Source organism: Brachyistius frenatus, unplaced genomic scaffold, assembly GCF_029030835.1.
Source record: "Brachyistius frenatus isolate BFR_SWC_R1_liver_20210118 unplaced genomic scaffold, ASM2903083v1 Contig_44, whole genome shotgun sequence".
NCBI lineage: Eukaryota > Metazoa > Chordata > Actinopteri > Embiotocidae > Brachyistius > Brachyistius frenatus.
The window spans coordinates 619,137-635,901 of NW_027210643.1; the positions used below are offsets into that span (position 1 = coordinate 619,137).

At 40.6% G+C, this 16,765-nt stretch overlaps 3 protein-coding genes across 3 annotated transcripts in view; all 3 read right to left on the bottom strand.

Moving 5' to 3' along the window:
- Positions 1-16,765, bottom strand: part of disp1 (dispatched homolog 1 (Drosophila)) — a 389,371-nt gene that overhangs the window by 203,331 nt on the left and 169,275 nt on the right. The window lies entirely within an intron of this gene.
- brox (BRO1 domain and CAAX motif containing) lies at positions 411-9,827 on the bottom strand. The gene is made up of 13 exons (XM_069703055.1): positions 9,743-9,827; positions 9,128-9,250; positions 8,826-8,932; positions 8,056-8,152; positions 6,725-6,820; positions 6,491-6,563; positions 6,087-6,192; positions 5,303-5,392; positions 4,701-4,786; positions 4,502-4,583; positions 3,869-4,019; positions 2,138-2,297; positions 411-2,040 (listed from the first exon to the last, which is right to left on the bottom strand). The coding sequence occupies exons 2-13, from the start codon at positions 9,226-9,228 to the stop codon at positions 1,957-1,959; spliced, it is 1,233 nt and encodes a 410-aa protein (XP_069559156.1). The 5' UTR covers positions 9,229-9,250; positions 9,743-9,827; the 3' UTR covers positions 411-1,956.
- On the bottom strand, positions 10,337-13,855 carry LOC138623506 (alpha-1,6-mannosyl-glycoprotein 2-beta-N-acetylglucosaminyltransferase). The gene is made up of 2 exons (XM_069703058.1): positions 13,810-13,855; positions 10,337-13,685 (listed from the first exon to the last, which is right to left on the bottom strand). The coding sequence occupies exon 2, from the start codon at positions 13,416-13,418 to the stop codon at positions 12,183-12,185; it is 1,236 nt and encodes a 411-aa protein (XP_069559159.1). The 5' UTR covers positions 13,419-13,685; positions 13,810-13,855; the 3' UTR covers positions 10,337-12,182.

The window sequence follows — 16,765 nt, forward strand, 5'->3', positions numbered from 1 at the left end:
GGTGGCAGAATCAATAACTGAATCATTTCTGACTTTGCCTCCTACAACCGACACAGCAGCACTATTCTTCATTTTTTGATGTTTTTGGGACACGCCTCATGCCTTTTAAACTCCACGTCTCCAACTTCAGGGTTGTTTCTTCTGCCTGACAAAGCTCCTCTTAAACTGACACAACAGCTCTCGCAGGCTGCGTTCATCCTTATGTGTGTAATTTGTGGACTGCTCCTTAAATATGTTTAAAAAAGGATAATGCTGACTATCTCTTAAATATCTACGACTCATCATTAATCATGTTGAGATATACAAACACAAGATGTGACAGAAGTGAGGGTTTTTTTTTTTGGATGATTTAATACGTTTCACATGAAGGACACCATTGGAGGAGGAAGGAGCTACAAGAGTGCACATGGTAATGATGATGTCACACCCCGATGATCAACAGTTGCCTTAGCGTGTTATGAACTACATGTCAATCATTAGCGTCTCAAACTGCAAGGATGTTACATGTTAACCAACTGAATCCCTGCACAACTGAATATAAAGAGACGGTTCAATGTGCTTGAAAGAAATGAGCGAGTTTTTTTTTTTTTTAACTTTTTGTGTTTAGTTTAGGTAAGCAAATATACATGTGGGTTAAATGAATACACATAAGCAGTATATTACAGTTTATACAAGTTTTCAGCAATTCATAGTTATGTTTCATTGGACTGGAGTTTTGTTTTGAAAGCGGGAGGGTGACGCAGCTCTTCATGGGCGAGGTAAAATAATTCCCAACTCAAAACAGTTACGCCCACGATCTGTGTATTTAAGGGAGGGACTTACGCTCAGTAGATGTGTAGTAGATTATTTATGTCAACTTAAAAGTTTACGAGAGGAAGTGTTTTATGTATCTGTCTGATGTCTCAGCTGAAACATACCGATTAAAATCAACACCAATCAAAAACATGTGATTTGAGTTACATAGCACTTTAAACCCGTCTCAAGTGTTTTAAGTTGTCTGTTAATAGATAATTACAAAACAGCTGAAATAAATTAAGGACTACTATTATAAGGGATAATAACTGTAAATGCACAACCTTCATGTTAAAGAATGATTCCGTCCTCATCCGGTAATAAAACCTCCTTAAACGAACAAAGTAGAAAACAGCCACGTCATGTCATGTACAAAAAAAGAACTACAGTACGTACGTCGTGTGATCGAAATGAACGAGTGATTGTAAACTTCTACAGCTACGACAAACCAGATTCACCAGCAGTAACACGTACAACGTTGTCTGTTCTGTCCACTGTGGATTTACATTTCTGTTAATCATAAATGTTTTTTATGAGGAATCTCAGGGAAAAAAACTCTTTTCTTCAAGACGCAATCAGAAACAAATTTAAAAAAAATACGTTAATAGTCGGTATACAGGCTGATTGTATGATTCTATGTAGTGATAAATGTTTGTTATAAGTTGCAGCTTTTGATCATATTGGATGCTACTACTACATTTTTTTTTTATAGAGCCGTATTTTATATGTAATATTCCAGTTGCGAGTATTGATTATCTATAATCAGGCCAAAGCACTCGAGGATCAGAAAGGATAAAAACCAGACACTTGTGTAAGGGGCCACGGCAAACAGGTTTACATTGCAGCCAAAGGCACCGTTGATAAAACCACATCACCCCGAAGGCATATTCGTCATCATATTCTGATTTAAAGTAAAACTTTCAGCTGATTACTAACCAGAACCTGAAAGAGTTCATGTGGCCTCATACTGTCATATTGAACTGGCTGTCAAACCCAAATACAATACACGTTTCAGCATAAATGTAAAACACCATGGATTAATATTGAAAAAAAATATATATATATATTTTTTTTTTTCCCCTACGGAGGTTTACACGGGAAGGAGGATGGATGCCGTCATTATAAGCGATGGGAGTGAAGCGAGAGGCTGAAGAGGCAGTGAGTTTAGGAGATGGCGCAGCCCGTGTCCTTCTGGGGCTTCAGATCGGGCTCCTTCACCGGTTTCACCTCCTCGTCCTTGGGTTTAGCCTGGAAGTGAACAAACAATCACGCAATCGGGAAGAAATACAAAATCAGAAATCTCACAACTTTTAGTTACGTGTTTGCACAGTCATCCCTGTAGTACCTTGTCGTTTTTGGCACCCTTGGTCAGGTCGAAGGTGGCATACACTTCGGCAGTGCACAGCTCGCTGGGCGGCGGCAGCTCGAAGGAGATTGGCTCAGCCAGGCCGTAGCTCGCCTTCAGCTCCAGCTGGGGCGCCTCAGCTGGGACCTTGTGGAAGTATCTGAGGAATAATTCAAAAGTTTAAAAGAGGAACTTTGAAGCTCAAAGAGGTTTTACAATTTCACTCAAATATGTTCACGACTTAAGAATATATAGGATGTAAAGTCAAATGAAAAGGGTCAACACCATGAATTGTACAGAACATTTTCATCAGGTGAGAGCTCCAAGTCAGATTCACCAAACTATTAACAACATAAACTTGTCCAAAGTCACTGTTTCAGTTTGACGAATTTTGCCTGTTCACAAGTTCATCATTAGAATAATCTAATAATAATAATAATAATAAATAACTCTTAAAATGACCACATAAAGCTCCCTCTTCTGCTTCAATTGTTTCTTTTACAAAAATGTTACTGAAGGAAAAAAGAAGACTTTCACACTGCAAAGCAGGAAATGAGCTGAAAAAAAAAAGAAGTATAATCAGTAGTGCAAGGAGATGTGGTATAACTGGAAATCACATCAGAACAGTGCTGCACTGTGATAGAAGTTCATTTTGACATTTCTTAAAGAAGCTCTCCAAGACAAACAAGAGGCAGTCAAAGGTGTGAGACATAACACAATAATATAACCTACAGTCAGTAATGTTACACTGTAAGAGAGAATGATACCTGAGAGACCATCACAAAGACCAAGTGGCCGATTTCTATCCCAAACGGTTTTAAAGTTATAATTCCAAAACATACTAATACAAATCTTGGCAAACATGATGCCGTTTATGTATATGCTTGAGAGTAAATCTATTTTAGTTTATTTCAGTATCTTAGACAAAATCCATGTTCATTCACATTTAGCATAACTGTTTTTTGATTTCTGCTGATATTAATATTAATAATAATAATTAGTGTTTCTCTCCCGGTGAAGGCGGGCTTTCTGTACGGGACTTTAACAGGTCTGAACCGTGTAAAAAAACAAACCTTGTTTATGCATTTTTCAGCTGCGTTTCTGCATCGGTTATGAAATTCAAGCAACTCTGCACCTAACTGGTGGTGATGGGTTTAATCAGCTTTGCATTGTTTAAAAGTCCCCCAGAGTAGGTTTAAAGTGAGATATTTTCTTTGTGTTAGTTACTACTGTAAAGCAGCTCAAGTTAACCTGAACAAGTTGTGTGTGTCTGCTGTTGTTATTGTTATTATTGTAGTATGTTTTCAAATGAGCTTGAAGTGATTGTTAACTTTTGGGAAAATCAGATGACACAGCTGACTGATCCGACAACGTGACCGTCTTCTTTTAATATACTAAACACAAAATCTGCGTGAATGTACAATGATCAGTTCACAGTGAAAAATATGACCAAATATACATGTTATTATAGCTTTTTAATTTAAAAACACTATCAGCTGTCCTCAGTAAAGCCATCCAGCACTGTGCAAATTTTAAATACAGAAATGTTTCCACTAAAATATGACTGCGCCTGCCACTTAAAGACCACTAATGTGTACAGAATCTGTGTGTGTGTGTGTGTGTGTGTGTGTGTGTGTGTGTGTGTGTGTGTGTGTGTGTGTGTGTGTGTGTGCGTGTGCGTGTGCGTGTGCGTGTGCGCGGGCACGCATCTGGCTGCTCTGACTGACTCACATGAAGCCGTTTTCCCTCTGACACTTCTCCAGTGTGTTTTTGATGAGGCCGCCCAACTTGAGGAAGAAGAGCTGCTCCGAGGGTTTGGCCGTGGTGCCCGGGCCTTTGGTCTGACGATACTCTTTACACAGCGCCTCAGCACGGGAGTAACCTACACGGAGAGACGTCTTCGTGTCAATGCATAAGGAAACCCGGAGAGCAGAGGAGCGTAAGCGTAAGCGAGCGCAAAGCTTCGCACTCTTCATTTCACGATGTGTTCACAAATACTGCAGTCACGCACAGGAAGCAAACGCACAGGAAACAATTGTGTGGGGACGCGCAGTGTTGATTGTGCCTCGACTATATGACACTGAACTCGAGTGAGCAGACAATTAATAAGTGCCGTAGTCGGCAGACAGAAACGCGCGGTGTGAAGTTTCGCTGGAGAATGCAGTTAACAGACAAATTAACGTGAACAAGACACACATTCATCAGAGGGCAAAAACAGGCTTCTGTGTGATGTGAACTTCAGCTGATTGACTTGTGGCAACACAATGACTGCATTAAAATCAACACGGGTAGAAATACACTCATACGGTCTGTGCTTTAAAACACATTAAACAAACGTCATGTCCAAGACGTAGATATACTCACACTTTTCTGCCTCCTGGAGGGATCTTATAGCCTCGCCACACTTGTCACTCGCCAGCAGCGTCTGTCCATGATAGCAGTACGCCTGCCAACAGAGTTAAATGGTGTCATTAGGAGCAGGATTTCTTTGTTTTGTTTCCGTCTTTGTAAAGAGAAGAGCTTTTCATCAAACGCAGCGCTGCAAACATGTGCAGGAACTTACATAAGCCATGTAAAAGTGCTGCTTCAGCTGAAGATACTTCCTCCACTTGCTGCTGCACTCCGGCTCCAAGGTGTTCAACGTGTGGTCTGGAGAGACAGAAAACACCTTTAATAACCCGTAGTCAAATGGGAATGGCTTTGGGACTATAGTCAGACCAATTTAGTGGTTGGACAATTTTACTGGCCTACCACAGATATATTGGTATCAACGTATATGTTGTTCCATATCAAAAATGTACAGGACATAAGGCAGAAAAAGAGGCTTGGGGGTATTTATGAAATTATTGTATTTGCATTTTTTATTTATAAGTTATTTATAAATATAACATTCCGTTCATAGTTTCACAGCACTGACATAATTTTGGACAAGTAACTTTATCATAAGACTGTTAAATATCCTGCCTCCATTATATACTTTTGTGATATTTCAGCTGATTTGTAAGTATCAAAATGTTTTTACTCCCTTATGTCATTATTGATATCGGCATCGGCTCAAAATCTCCAGTTTCATTCGGACTCTAAAAAGAGCAAATTATTACCTAAATTGAACTTGTAATGTAACAAGTTTACAGTCATGCTAAAACCATGTGTAAAAATACTGACCAGCTTTTTGATAAAAGTTTGCCGTCTCAAATGCCAAAGCTGCAATGAGTGTGGCATTGTGCTTCAGTTCAATGGCTCTGGCAATTGTCACTGTAAAAGAGACATAAAGACACAGAAAAGAACTGAAATATTGGTACAGATTGATGATGATGGTGATTATCAACTTAAAAATAATTATTCTTATGCGTAAGGAAATGAATACAACAATAATGAATGTACAGGCATGTCTTGTGTGTCAGAGCCACATAGATGTTTGCACAATATCAAAAAGCGAAAGTAAAATATTGTAATTTTGTAAACGTTCAACCTATAGTGCTGTTTAATAAGCTTAACCAAAAAAACAACAAAAAAAAAAAGTTATCGACGAGGATGGGATTCAAACCCACGCGTGCAGAGCACAATGGATTAGCAGAAACAATTCCTAACATATCCTAACGAAGTCCTGACATATCCTAACAAAGTCTTAACAAAGCCCTAAAGTATCCTCACAAAGTCCTAACAAAGTCCTAACTAGCTGATCTGTTTCTAACAAAGATCGGTATGGGACTAGATAGGATGTTAGATTTGGACATCATAATATTGTGATATAGCATCGGTGTTGACTTTCCTGGTAATAAAAGCTGCATTACAATAAGGTTATATCATTTTCTGAACTTACTAGATGGTTGCAGCTTTAATGAAAAAAAAAAAAAAAAAATAGTACCAGACAGCAGTCTAACATTTATGTAAATTTCATATTATTCAAATATAACTCCAGTTTATATTTCCAGAGAAGTGCAGCTACCTTCTTGTGCTTCTGCTTGACACTGGATGATGTAGGCGTCGATCACTCTTGGCTCCAGGTCTCTGCCCTTTTCAGCCGGGGTGATGAGGCGAGGGATGTGCACCTCCTGCCGAAACAAAAAGGCATATAAACACTTAATATGTCATAAATCTTTTCACTGTTTTACTCGTGACATGTAAGAAATGGTGGCGATCTCAACGAGGGTCGTGTCTTCCGAAGGGTTTGTGTTTTGTCCTAAATGTTTTAAGCAGAGTTGACTACACCGATTGGACAATTGTATCCGCTCTCTCTCTGGGTTTGACCAGCACCAGTGTGTTCAGTCTGGATGGGGGAACGAGACCAAGGGAGAAACCGTGATCGTCATGGTCACTGTTTAAAGGAATTTGTCTGTACGTCTGCTTTACCTTGAGATTTTTGAATATTCCGGCAGCAGCCTTCAAGCTCCGGTGAACATCTTTTGCCTCCGCCTCCGTTACGCTATTAAATAGATAAAACGTGTGAGTCAGTGCATCACGAATAGCTCAAAGTAACAAATGAATGTAGAGTTTTAAAACGAAGATGAATGTATGTCTGAATAATAATGAAAAAGAGGATGGAGAGTATATGGTAAAAACAAAAATAACAAAAAAGGCACATACTTTTCCTTCCCTGCTAGTCTCGAGGCAAACTTGGTGTACCAGAGGGCGACGTTGAAGGCCATAGAGATCAGTTCAAAGATGGCATCCTGTTGGGCACTGGGAGGACAGCAAGGAGAGACGGTGGCAGGTCAGTGCTACCAAGATTGAAAATTGCCACCCACAAAAACACTGACTCTGCTGTCCGACTTTTACCAGGTAGTAACTGAACATAGTTCATGAGGTGTTTGGACTGTTCCAACCATAAGCTCTGTAGCTTATGGTCGGTGTGAAGACTGTCACGCTGGATATGACCCAACACCAGAGAGTGTATGTCTACGTTCACTTCTGCCATTCAATTTCAACAAAAAGTAAAACAGTTCATTCCTGTCTTGATGTATTTTTCCAGGTTAAAACTCTGGCCAGAGTTTCTCACTTCAGAATTCCTGAATCAAAGTTCAGAGACTGTTCCTGTTGCACTTGAACAGAGCGTAGGACCGTAATGTTCACGCAGCAGGCGGAAGGAGAAACTGTCACAAGTCGATTCCAAGTCGATCGACATCCGTACCGTAGTTTCACTGGTAGGTGCACATTTCAAAATGCACCATGGACTTGAGCAGACAGCGCACATTAAATATTGTATCAGACACATGAAATCGGCAACAGAGACTCGTGGAATGCTTCAGAAAGCCAACAGCAATAAATCAATGAGCCAAGGCAAGACGCTTTTAGTGGCATTTGAGTTTTGATAAATACAGAACGTCACGGTCCAAGACCAGAGACAGTGCATCAGGTTAGGAACGCAGCCAGGTTTGGTTAAGACATTCACGGGGATTTGAACCGTGAATTCATCTTCGAGGTGTCAACAAATAGTTTAACACAGCAATGAGCTGAATGGTGGATTGTCCACCGCGACAACGCCCGACTCACAGGGTGTCGAAAACGATCGTATCGTATCCCCATCACCTCTTCTCAACACATTTGGCCACCTTCCCCGATAATTACATATAAAATTTCACGTTCACTCGCTGGTCTGGTTTCAGTTCCACGGTGAAATCACAAATGTGCACCTGTCAGTGCTCATAAAAACATGTGTAACACAGGCGCTGATGTTGATCAAGCGATGTAACTTGGAATACTTGCTCATAGCTTCCCTCCTGCGCTGCGTTTGTGGGACCAAAGACCGTCTGTGACCTTTTTCATCGCGCCTCGTAGGTTGTCGAGAGTGACGGTACATGTCGTGGTCTTTAAGCTCGTGCATCACTTCACCGTTCAAATATTACGTTGAATTTTTCCATAATGATGAGTGCTTCCACTGACTATGAGACTTAAAAGTATTCACTCTTTACTTTTACCTCGGTGTGTTTCCTTGTAAAGTGTCCGTCCACTTGAAGTTCTGGATGAACCTCATCTTGTTCTCCTGTGTGGTTCCATCCAGGGACACAATAAAGCCTATTGTATTATAAACCGATGGTTTGAAACAAGAGAAGCAGCTGGTTAGGTGCAAAGCAAAATAATAATAAAAAAAAAAATGAATGCAATGTTAGAAGGCAAACAAAGAGAAACACAATTAACAATAATAAACTGTGTTCCACTAAGTGAAGATAGTTTTCTATTAAATGTTCAAACTATTTAAATCAGTATGTTTTGCAGTTAATTTGGTAAATCGCCATGTTTTTAGACAATGACATGGCACAAATGAGACACATATTTGTATAATTAACTGGCTTCCAGCCCTTTAACATCAATTTTCCTCTTTAATTTTCCCCTTAATATTGGAAAATGGATATTATTCCGCCATGTCAGTGTGTTTTTGTGCCCACTTGTCCCACCTGTGTACTCAAGTAATGAGCTATTTACACTGAGTGTTTTTATGGCTGCACTATTTCAGCAACTGGAAATAATACAGATGCCCTGTATATCACTTCATTAAAATTCAGCCTTACTCATCTGGTACATTGCAAAACTTCTGGATCGTCACTAGAACCGTAACCAAACGCCTTGTTTGAACAGCATGAGGTCTTACTGACTGAGCTACTACCAGGCAACTCTCTGTGTTTTGAGGTTGACACGCTCAAAAGAGATGAAAAATTAACACATTTGCCAAAGATGTGCGTAAATCGACCTTGCAGTAGGGAGAAATATGCATCCGTCGCATTTTTCATGATCTCGGGGTTGCAGGTGACGTCAGTGAACATCTCCAGCAGTCTCGCCCTGGTGGTCCGCAGGTCACTGAGTGGGTCAAGCAAAAGAGCAATCTATTGATCCTCTGTGTTACGCGGATCGTTACGCTCCTCGGTCTGCTTACAATCTAAACAACCCACCGTCAGTTTATCGTGCAGAGAGGTGACTGCGATCAAATGACAGTATGATGTATATCTCCTCGGGAGGAGGTGAGAAGGCTACACAAAGACAATGCGGACATACTTGCATATCTTGTTGGCGGCGGGGCTGCCGGCCACCCCGTAGAAATTAAAGGAGACCGGCGCTGTAGCCTTCAGGGGGTTTCTGTGAAACCAATGTGCCATCCTGTGGGTGAGGAGGACACACCTGGGGAGGGTGAACGATACACGCGTTACGCACCTGGGGCTGACATATACGACGTGTAGTTTACAGAGTGGATGACCTCCCACTTAACTAATTCATTTATACGTGTCACTTATCAAATAACCAAAATGAGCTAGCAAAAGTGTCATCACGGCTAACGTCATTTCACCGACACTGTGGCTACGACTCGTCGTGTTAGCGCTCTTACGAGGCACTTGTTGTCCCGACCCAAACTCACGTTGCCAAACAGAAACTATATAAATCCTCTAACGTCACTTCGGGCAGCTATAAATGCTGATTAAATTCGTATTTGTTCTGTCGGTTGTAGACAGTAGTCCATTACGTAAGCTACGGTGAGCGACAGCTAACGGCTAACAGTAGCTACATCTACAAACGTAAACATGATTCATTTAAACAATGCGACAACTGCGTTTTTGTCATATTAAGCATATGAATTGTGATTGTTTTTAAGACAGTCGAGCTGTCCCTGGTTACCTGTCGGTGCGGCGGTGTAGATTTAAGGTTTGATAGTCCTTATGGAAAGTCTAAGGATGACAACAACTTACTTCCGGAAATAAACACAGCGCAGCAGCTGACCAATAGAAAAGCACGTTTCAGTCACCTGACGTGCGTACGGGAAATACCTCGGATCCAAGATCAGCTTCTCTTTAGTTTGGGGTTTTAATAGTAAAAAGAGCAGCCAAACACACTAACTTGAGACAACTTTTGGTCATTGTTTGAAACTACATTAACCTGCGATGTGATGCCTAAAGCATGCTGGAAGTGTATCTGCTGAATATGTACTGAATACTGTTTGTTAAAAAAAAAAAAAATTAAAAAAAAAACAGTTAGGCATATTGCTTGTCAGTTATTTCCAGGAAATGTTTTCAAAGGTTTTTCAGCTACCTAGAGTTTGAGTTATTTTTAGGACATATTAAAATATGTGACATTTACAAAAAAAACAATGAAAATTGATGTTCTCTTTTATTTTCCCATTTGGTAAACGTTAGAGTGAACAACATACAGCCAGGCTACTTCAAGTGATGATCAGAAAGAAACAAGAAAACAAGCAAAAACAAAGATCCCCTCCTCCCCCCAAAAAAAACACCAAAAAAAAACCAAGGAACCATCAAACATCCCATAAACATACACACATACACATAGGCACATACACATGCACACACACACTTGATAGTCTTTTTTTGTTGTTGTTGTTTTTACAAGGGTCATCTTTGCTATGTTCTGTAAGAGGTGATTGTGCTTTTCAACAAAAAAAAATTGGTTTGAATTTATTTCACAATAACATTCATTTTATATTTCTATATCAGAAATCTCCAAAAGGCACATTGAGGTGCATTAATATGTGATAAAACCACATATCTGGGGACACTGACACCTGATACAAGCGCTGCAATCATTTTACTCAACTACAGAGTGAAGATTTGGGAGAAATGAGCATTATCTAATGAAGAGCATTACCATAAAATATCTACCTGGACAAATATAAGTCATACAAGTACTTGGTCAATAGCAATTGTATCAGTGCACTTTTAAAATCTCATTTGGAAAAAGCTTTTCAGCAAAAAGGCACTTTTGGTGAGTTTAAAGGCAATTACAAAAGCATTATTACACTCATGTAAATCCTCTTAATGTGTCACACTGCAAAAAGGAAACTTGAGCAATAGTGGAACAGAAGGAAGCATTTTTTTTTTCTTTTTTACAAAATTCCAATGTAGCTCATTCTGTTCTTATTTGAATGTCACATCCCAAAGTCCCTTCTGCCAACAAAGAAGGTGCAAATACAGAAATGCAGCATCAGAGGTGACCCTGATGTTTGCTTTGCAGAACAAAAATCCCGGTTCCAAAAGGTCACTTTTTTGCAAGACAGCAAACAGTCACAAATTCCTAAAAAAAAAACATTTTTTGAAAAGAAAAGAAAAGAAAAGAAAAGAGATATTGAGCCAGCTCCTGTTTTTGTTACCAGGGATCAATACGACGGAGAGTAGGGGACTGATTAAAAAAAAAAAGTGGCATCTGGCAACATCACCTTAAAAAAAAAATTTTTTTAAATGAGACCAAAAAAAAACCAACGCCCCTTATTACAAGAGACAAAGTGGCAGTTGCATTCAGTAACACAAATTCCAATGCATGTACAAAATCATTCAATGGTCAGCTTCAAAAGAAACAGCGGCTATATAAACTACAACTTTTCCTGTTACACTGGAAGATTGTCAAACACCTTTTGATTAAACCTACGAGTACATTACATGTGCCTTTTTTTGTTGTCGCACTTAAAACCGTACCATAAAAAGCACATGTAAAAAAAACATAGTATCTTAAAGTTTGATTAAAGCCATGCATGACACCACATTAACAAAGGTGAACGTCTTGTGTACTAACAGAGTAAACAACATGTGCAGCATTCTTAATCAAGGAAATAGATTTGCTTAAAAAAAAAAATGCAAATTCTCCTGTGCGCGCACACACACACACACACACACACACACACACACACACACACACACACACATATATATATATATATATATATATATATAGTTTTCTCTCATTTTGCATCACTGCACTAAATCTACTCTAATGTTTTGGCTTTTAAGACACCCAGAGAAGAACAAACCTGGTGACATGAAATTGAACAGCATGACCGAGCTTGCATTTTAAACGCAACAGAAATATATCCGAAAGGGCTTTGGCACTGATGCAGCTTTGGTGAATAAAAAAATAAAAGATTTAAACTCAAATTGAACCGTGTTCAAAATGCTTAATGTTGATTTGGTCTCATTTCATAGAAGACCTTGCAAGAGGAGAGGAAAAACAAAAAACCCAACCCATCACAGCCTCTAAAACCCTGAAAAGCTGTTAAAGATGGCACATCTGCAGAATACGAGTGAACATTTCTGCCCCGGAAGGCAAGCTTTCAAAGGCGTTTGGCGTAGTTTTTGCATAGGATGTGATCTCGAACGTCTCCCCATCCTCCATTTTTCATGTGCGCTTTGTGCTCCGCTGCCTCTGCACCGTTAAGGACGAGAGACTGGGGAAAGAGGCCCTCCTTGGCTTTTTGAAGGCTGTCCTCGACCCTCTGCAAGGCCCATTCTGGCCTGCAGTTCTGCTTCTGGTGAAGACCGCAGTCCCCTGTATGGAGAACCCTGGAGCCCTGGGCTACCAGCACTTTGAGGGCCTTCGATACGCAGGTTCCCGAGAGGTGCTGCAGAGTCCAGTCCCAGTTGTAGTCGTCGTAGGTACAGAACTCGTTGTTGCAGCCCATCAGCTTGTAGTACACCTCCCTGGAGATGGCCATGCCGATGTTGTGTTTAGTCGACATCCACCCAGTGGTCAACACCTTATTGGTCTGTTTGGTGAAATCAGCCAGGTCATTGTGGTTACCCAAAGCCAGCATGTCACAGTCGGGGCAGCTGCTCTTCCTGAACTCTATCATTGACTTATAAAAATGGAAAAAGTCTGGTAAGATATAGTTGTCCTCCTCCAGAAATATTGCAAAGCCACTGTAGCCCTGCATGGCCTGCACTCGCTCCCACACAAAGTGCAGTTTCCACCACCAGTGGTGTTTGGTTTGAGTGATGGAGGCTTCCCTGTAATGTCCGTAGGAGTCAGGGTGTTCAGCGTTGAGGCATCCTGTTTTGATAGCGTTGTCCTTGGCTATGTCTCGAGGGCAGTCTCGTGGATCCTGCCCAGGAAACTCACTGGGATACAGCTGAGTACTGAAAGGGAAATAAATCTGCAGTACCTTGCAGAAAGTTATCCCTTGCACAATTGAGTTTATTTCCTCTGAAAAATAGTCATGGCTGAAGATAAGGAGAAAGCTGTGGACCTCAGCAGCTTTCTCCAGTGATTTGATGAGCAGACTGAGGTATTCGGGCCTGTTGTGGACCTGGACCACCAGCACCAGTTGAGGTTCCCCTGGAAACTTGTCTGCATTGTGAACACACTGCTTGTAATTGCCACTGTAAACAGACTGAGTCAACTCTGACGGCGAGCCAAAGTTAAACTTCACCATGTTCACCTGAAGGACTGGGGGTCCACTTGTGTCATTATCAGAAACTATTAATACACGTGTGGAAAACAAGAGAGTCACAACTATAACGGAAACACCCAGCAGCGCGAGCAGATTCTTTTTGAGCAGCCGAAACCTCATTTTCTCTCAGTAGAAGCAGACTTCAGAGTCGCCACAACAACAAAGGCTCTCGTTCACCTTATCACGCGCGTCTTCGTCGTAAACTTGCTTCGTACATCGTTTCCTCGTGCGACTCTTCCTCTAAACAGTCCAACCTAGCGTGACGAGCGCTTCAAAGAGAGCGGCCAGTGTTTCTCGACGGCTGCTTTTCCTTTTCACGCTGCTGTCTCCCCACCAGAAACCGTGTCAGTTGCCGAACTGCCGCTCCGACCGCTTGATTTTTAGCACCTGTGTGGAAAAAAAAACAACAACACAGAACAAAGCGAACGGAGTAAGTGAGCCTTTTATACAAGTTACGTTCATTTAAGCGGTTAGAGTTAGAAAAAGCTAACTCGCAGCTAATTTGACTTACCCAAACCAGTTGTAATGTGTCAACACGCTCAACACCAGGAAGAGGATGATATGACTATGATACATATTGGGTACAACTTGTGGACTGCTGACGTGTACCATTCAGCCAACGGGGGGAGAGACTGAGCTCCCGCTCAACGAATCATTGCCCTACCTATAGCTGCGTAATATGAGGAGGAAATGTAACGCGTGCTTCATTTGAATAGTGAACTGCAGGAAAACGTTTTACAGAAAATGTGTGAACTCAGTGATAACATTTGAACAAAAGTTTTGTCTGTTAAGCCATGCCATATAAAAAATATATATATATATTATGTCGATAAAAGCAGTGTATACACTTACCAGTGTTATTTGTTTATATAATTTACAGAAGTTGTGTTTTGTTGTTTTTCAAGGGAGTTTCTTGGACCCATAGAACAATAAAAAAAAAATAATAAAACCTGTTATCTGTTCAGGTCTGACTGGTTCAACACATATCAAAAGCATGTGGGGTGTAATACCTGAAACTATTGGGCTTGAAAACTTGATAACCCTGATAAGGCAGGATTTAACAACAGGAGATGGAACTGGAGAGGCTGGGACTTGGTATGAGATACTGGGAAAGTATTAGGCCTAAATAGGACACTGTAATGTTGGAGAATACCAGTATTATTAGTATTGTACTGTGCAGAGGTGCAGTGGTAATGGAACTGGAAAAAAGTTTAACTGATTTGCTTAACACTTTTTTATATTAGTGCAGAGTATTTGAAGGCCACATAAATATGAATTAATCTAGTGATAGTATGAAATAGTAAATTTTGAATTAAAAAAAAGACAAAACTAGAGGTACCATAAGTACTTAATCACATTAAGGCCAGAAATGTCATAACAAAACTGCCATAAATCAGCCCTGCCTAGATTTTCAACATTGCAATAGAATATACAGTGTCGTCAAATCACCAAACCAGACAGGCAATGTTTCCAGGGGCAACAGGTAGGCTATCTTTTATCACCTATAGCACTAAATTCATACCGTTGTTTTTTTTTTTTTATTTTATTCTTTTTATACGGGGTTCGGTTGGTTGACAAGTATTCAACAGTGAGACAACTGGTGCATTTATGTTTTCCTCTTTAAGTATTTAATTCCCTTTATTGTCACAACGTTGTAACAATACTAACTGTGCCATTATAACCTCATTACATGCTATATTTCACTATTTTATAATCAGGGATGTCGTTAATTTTTTTTTAACACATTTGAACAAGCAAACATGTGAACCTCTTCAAAACAGTAAGATAGGTACTCAGATAACATAGAGACTGTATACATTTTGAGAAAAATAACATTAGAGCAAAACTTCAGTTTACCAACAAACATGCAGGCAAGGACCAGAAGTTTTAGAATAATGTGCTCTGGACAGAAGAATCAAGGAGAAGAACCTCAGACCAGCTGTGAAGCACAGTGGTGGTAATATAATGGTTGAGGGTTAATTCGCTGCCTCTGGGACTGGGCAGCTTGTATGAATTGACTCAGCTATGAATTCCGCACCATATCAAAGAGTGCTTGATGATAGTCTGAGGCCATCTGTCTGAAAATTGAAGCTCAGCCAGAAGTGACCTTTTAACCAGATCATGATCCTCAGCACACCAACACATCCACCAATAAATGACAAAAAAAAAACAAAAAACAAGCTCATATTTAAAACCCATTGAAATGTTTTGAAGGGATTTTAAACAGGCAGTATGCATTCAAGAAAACCTTCACATATCTTTTAACTGAGGGGATTTGGGCTGAAAGACAGTTCAAAAATTTCAGCACACCAATGTTATTTCTGCTAAAGGAGGCAATACTAGCTTCATAAGGCCAATGATGGACTTTACTGCGACTTACTCTTTTCATGGACAAATAGTGCATCATACATCTAATAATACTTTGAAAAAGATACGTTTCCTTGTCTTAATGTTCAAGTATACAACATTCATCTGTAGGCATTGTCTCAAAGAGGATCAAAATTCTTTTTTGTCCAAATATATAAAAAAAAGCTCGATGGGATCTACTTTTTTTCATGAACTTGTTTGAGGACTTCTGAGGATATCACTGTTAAAAAAACAGGTGCATTTGTTTTACTGCAATAAAATGTAGCATGATGTCACTGAACCCTCCTACAGACCAGAGGCCCCTTCGTAAAATGTACGTTCCCGTGCAAGAAATCTCGGTGTCGCCTTTGAGTCTGGTTTAAATTTGATAAGTTGTTAGAGCTTGCGTCTTCCGCGTTAGATTGATTTAAAAGTGAAAACTGTTTTTTGCCAAGGCAATAATAAACTCTCAGGTCAGTTCGACCATATCTGCCCTGCACCGCCCAGCCTTCAGGAACACTGTATAACATTTTTTTTGGGGGGGGGGCTGATAACACCTCTGCAGGCCTGTTGTTAGTGCTAAGATGGCGCCGCGCTAGCGGCAGCCTGTTGCAGCAGCTCCCCTCCCCGAGTGTGTTGTTATTAGTATTTTTTTAAGCCTTTCTCCTCTTCGGAGTTGTTTTTTTCTTTCTCTCGTGTGTTAAGTTAACACACACAAGAATAATGTGCTCTGGAAGACAGTTCAAAAAGTGGACCGTAATTTTTCCACGTTTCTGGATGGGGGCACTGTTATTGTTTACTCTTGTGATCAGCTGATCGCGCTGCTGCTGCCCGGAGCGAGGCCTGAGATCCCCGTTGAACTTCGGAGAAGACGTCGGGGTTGCAGAGCTGGAGCTAAGCTAAAGGCGGAAAGGAGGAAATACAAACCATCGGTACCGGCGATCTTAATGGGGAACGTGAGGTCGTTGGCCAACAAGACAGATGAGCTTGGCACGCTGGTAAAGACCCAGCGGGAATACCGGGAGTGTAGCATCATGTGTTTCACCGAGACATGGCTGCACTCACATTTCCTGGATCACAGTGCGGCCGCACCCGGCTTCAGGACTGTTCGGGGGGACGGA

Coding starts and splice junctions, on each gene's coding strand:
- LOC138623506 (XM_069703058.1), bottom strand. CDS start 13,418: ATGAGGTTTCGGCTGCTCAAAAAGAATCTGCTCGCGCTGCTGGGTGTT.
- brox (XM_069703055.1), bottom strand. CDS start 9,228: ATGGCACATTGGTTTCACAGAAACCCCCTGAAGGCTACAGCGCCGGTC. Junction 4,584..4,700: donor AGCACTTTTACATGGCTTAT/GTAAGTTCCTGC, acceptor CTCTGTTGGCAG/GCGTACTGCTATCATGGACA. Junction 2,041..2,137: donor AGGGTGCCAAAAACGACAAG/GTACTACAGGGA, acceptor GTTCACTTCCAG/GCTAAACCCAAGGACGAGGA.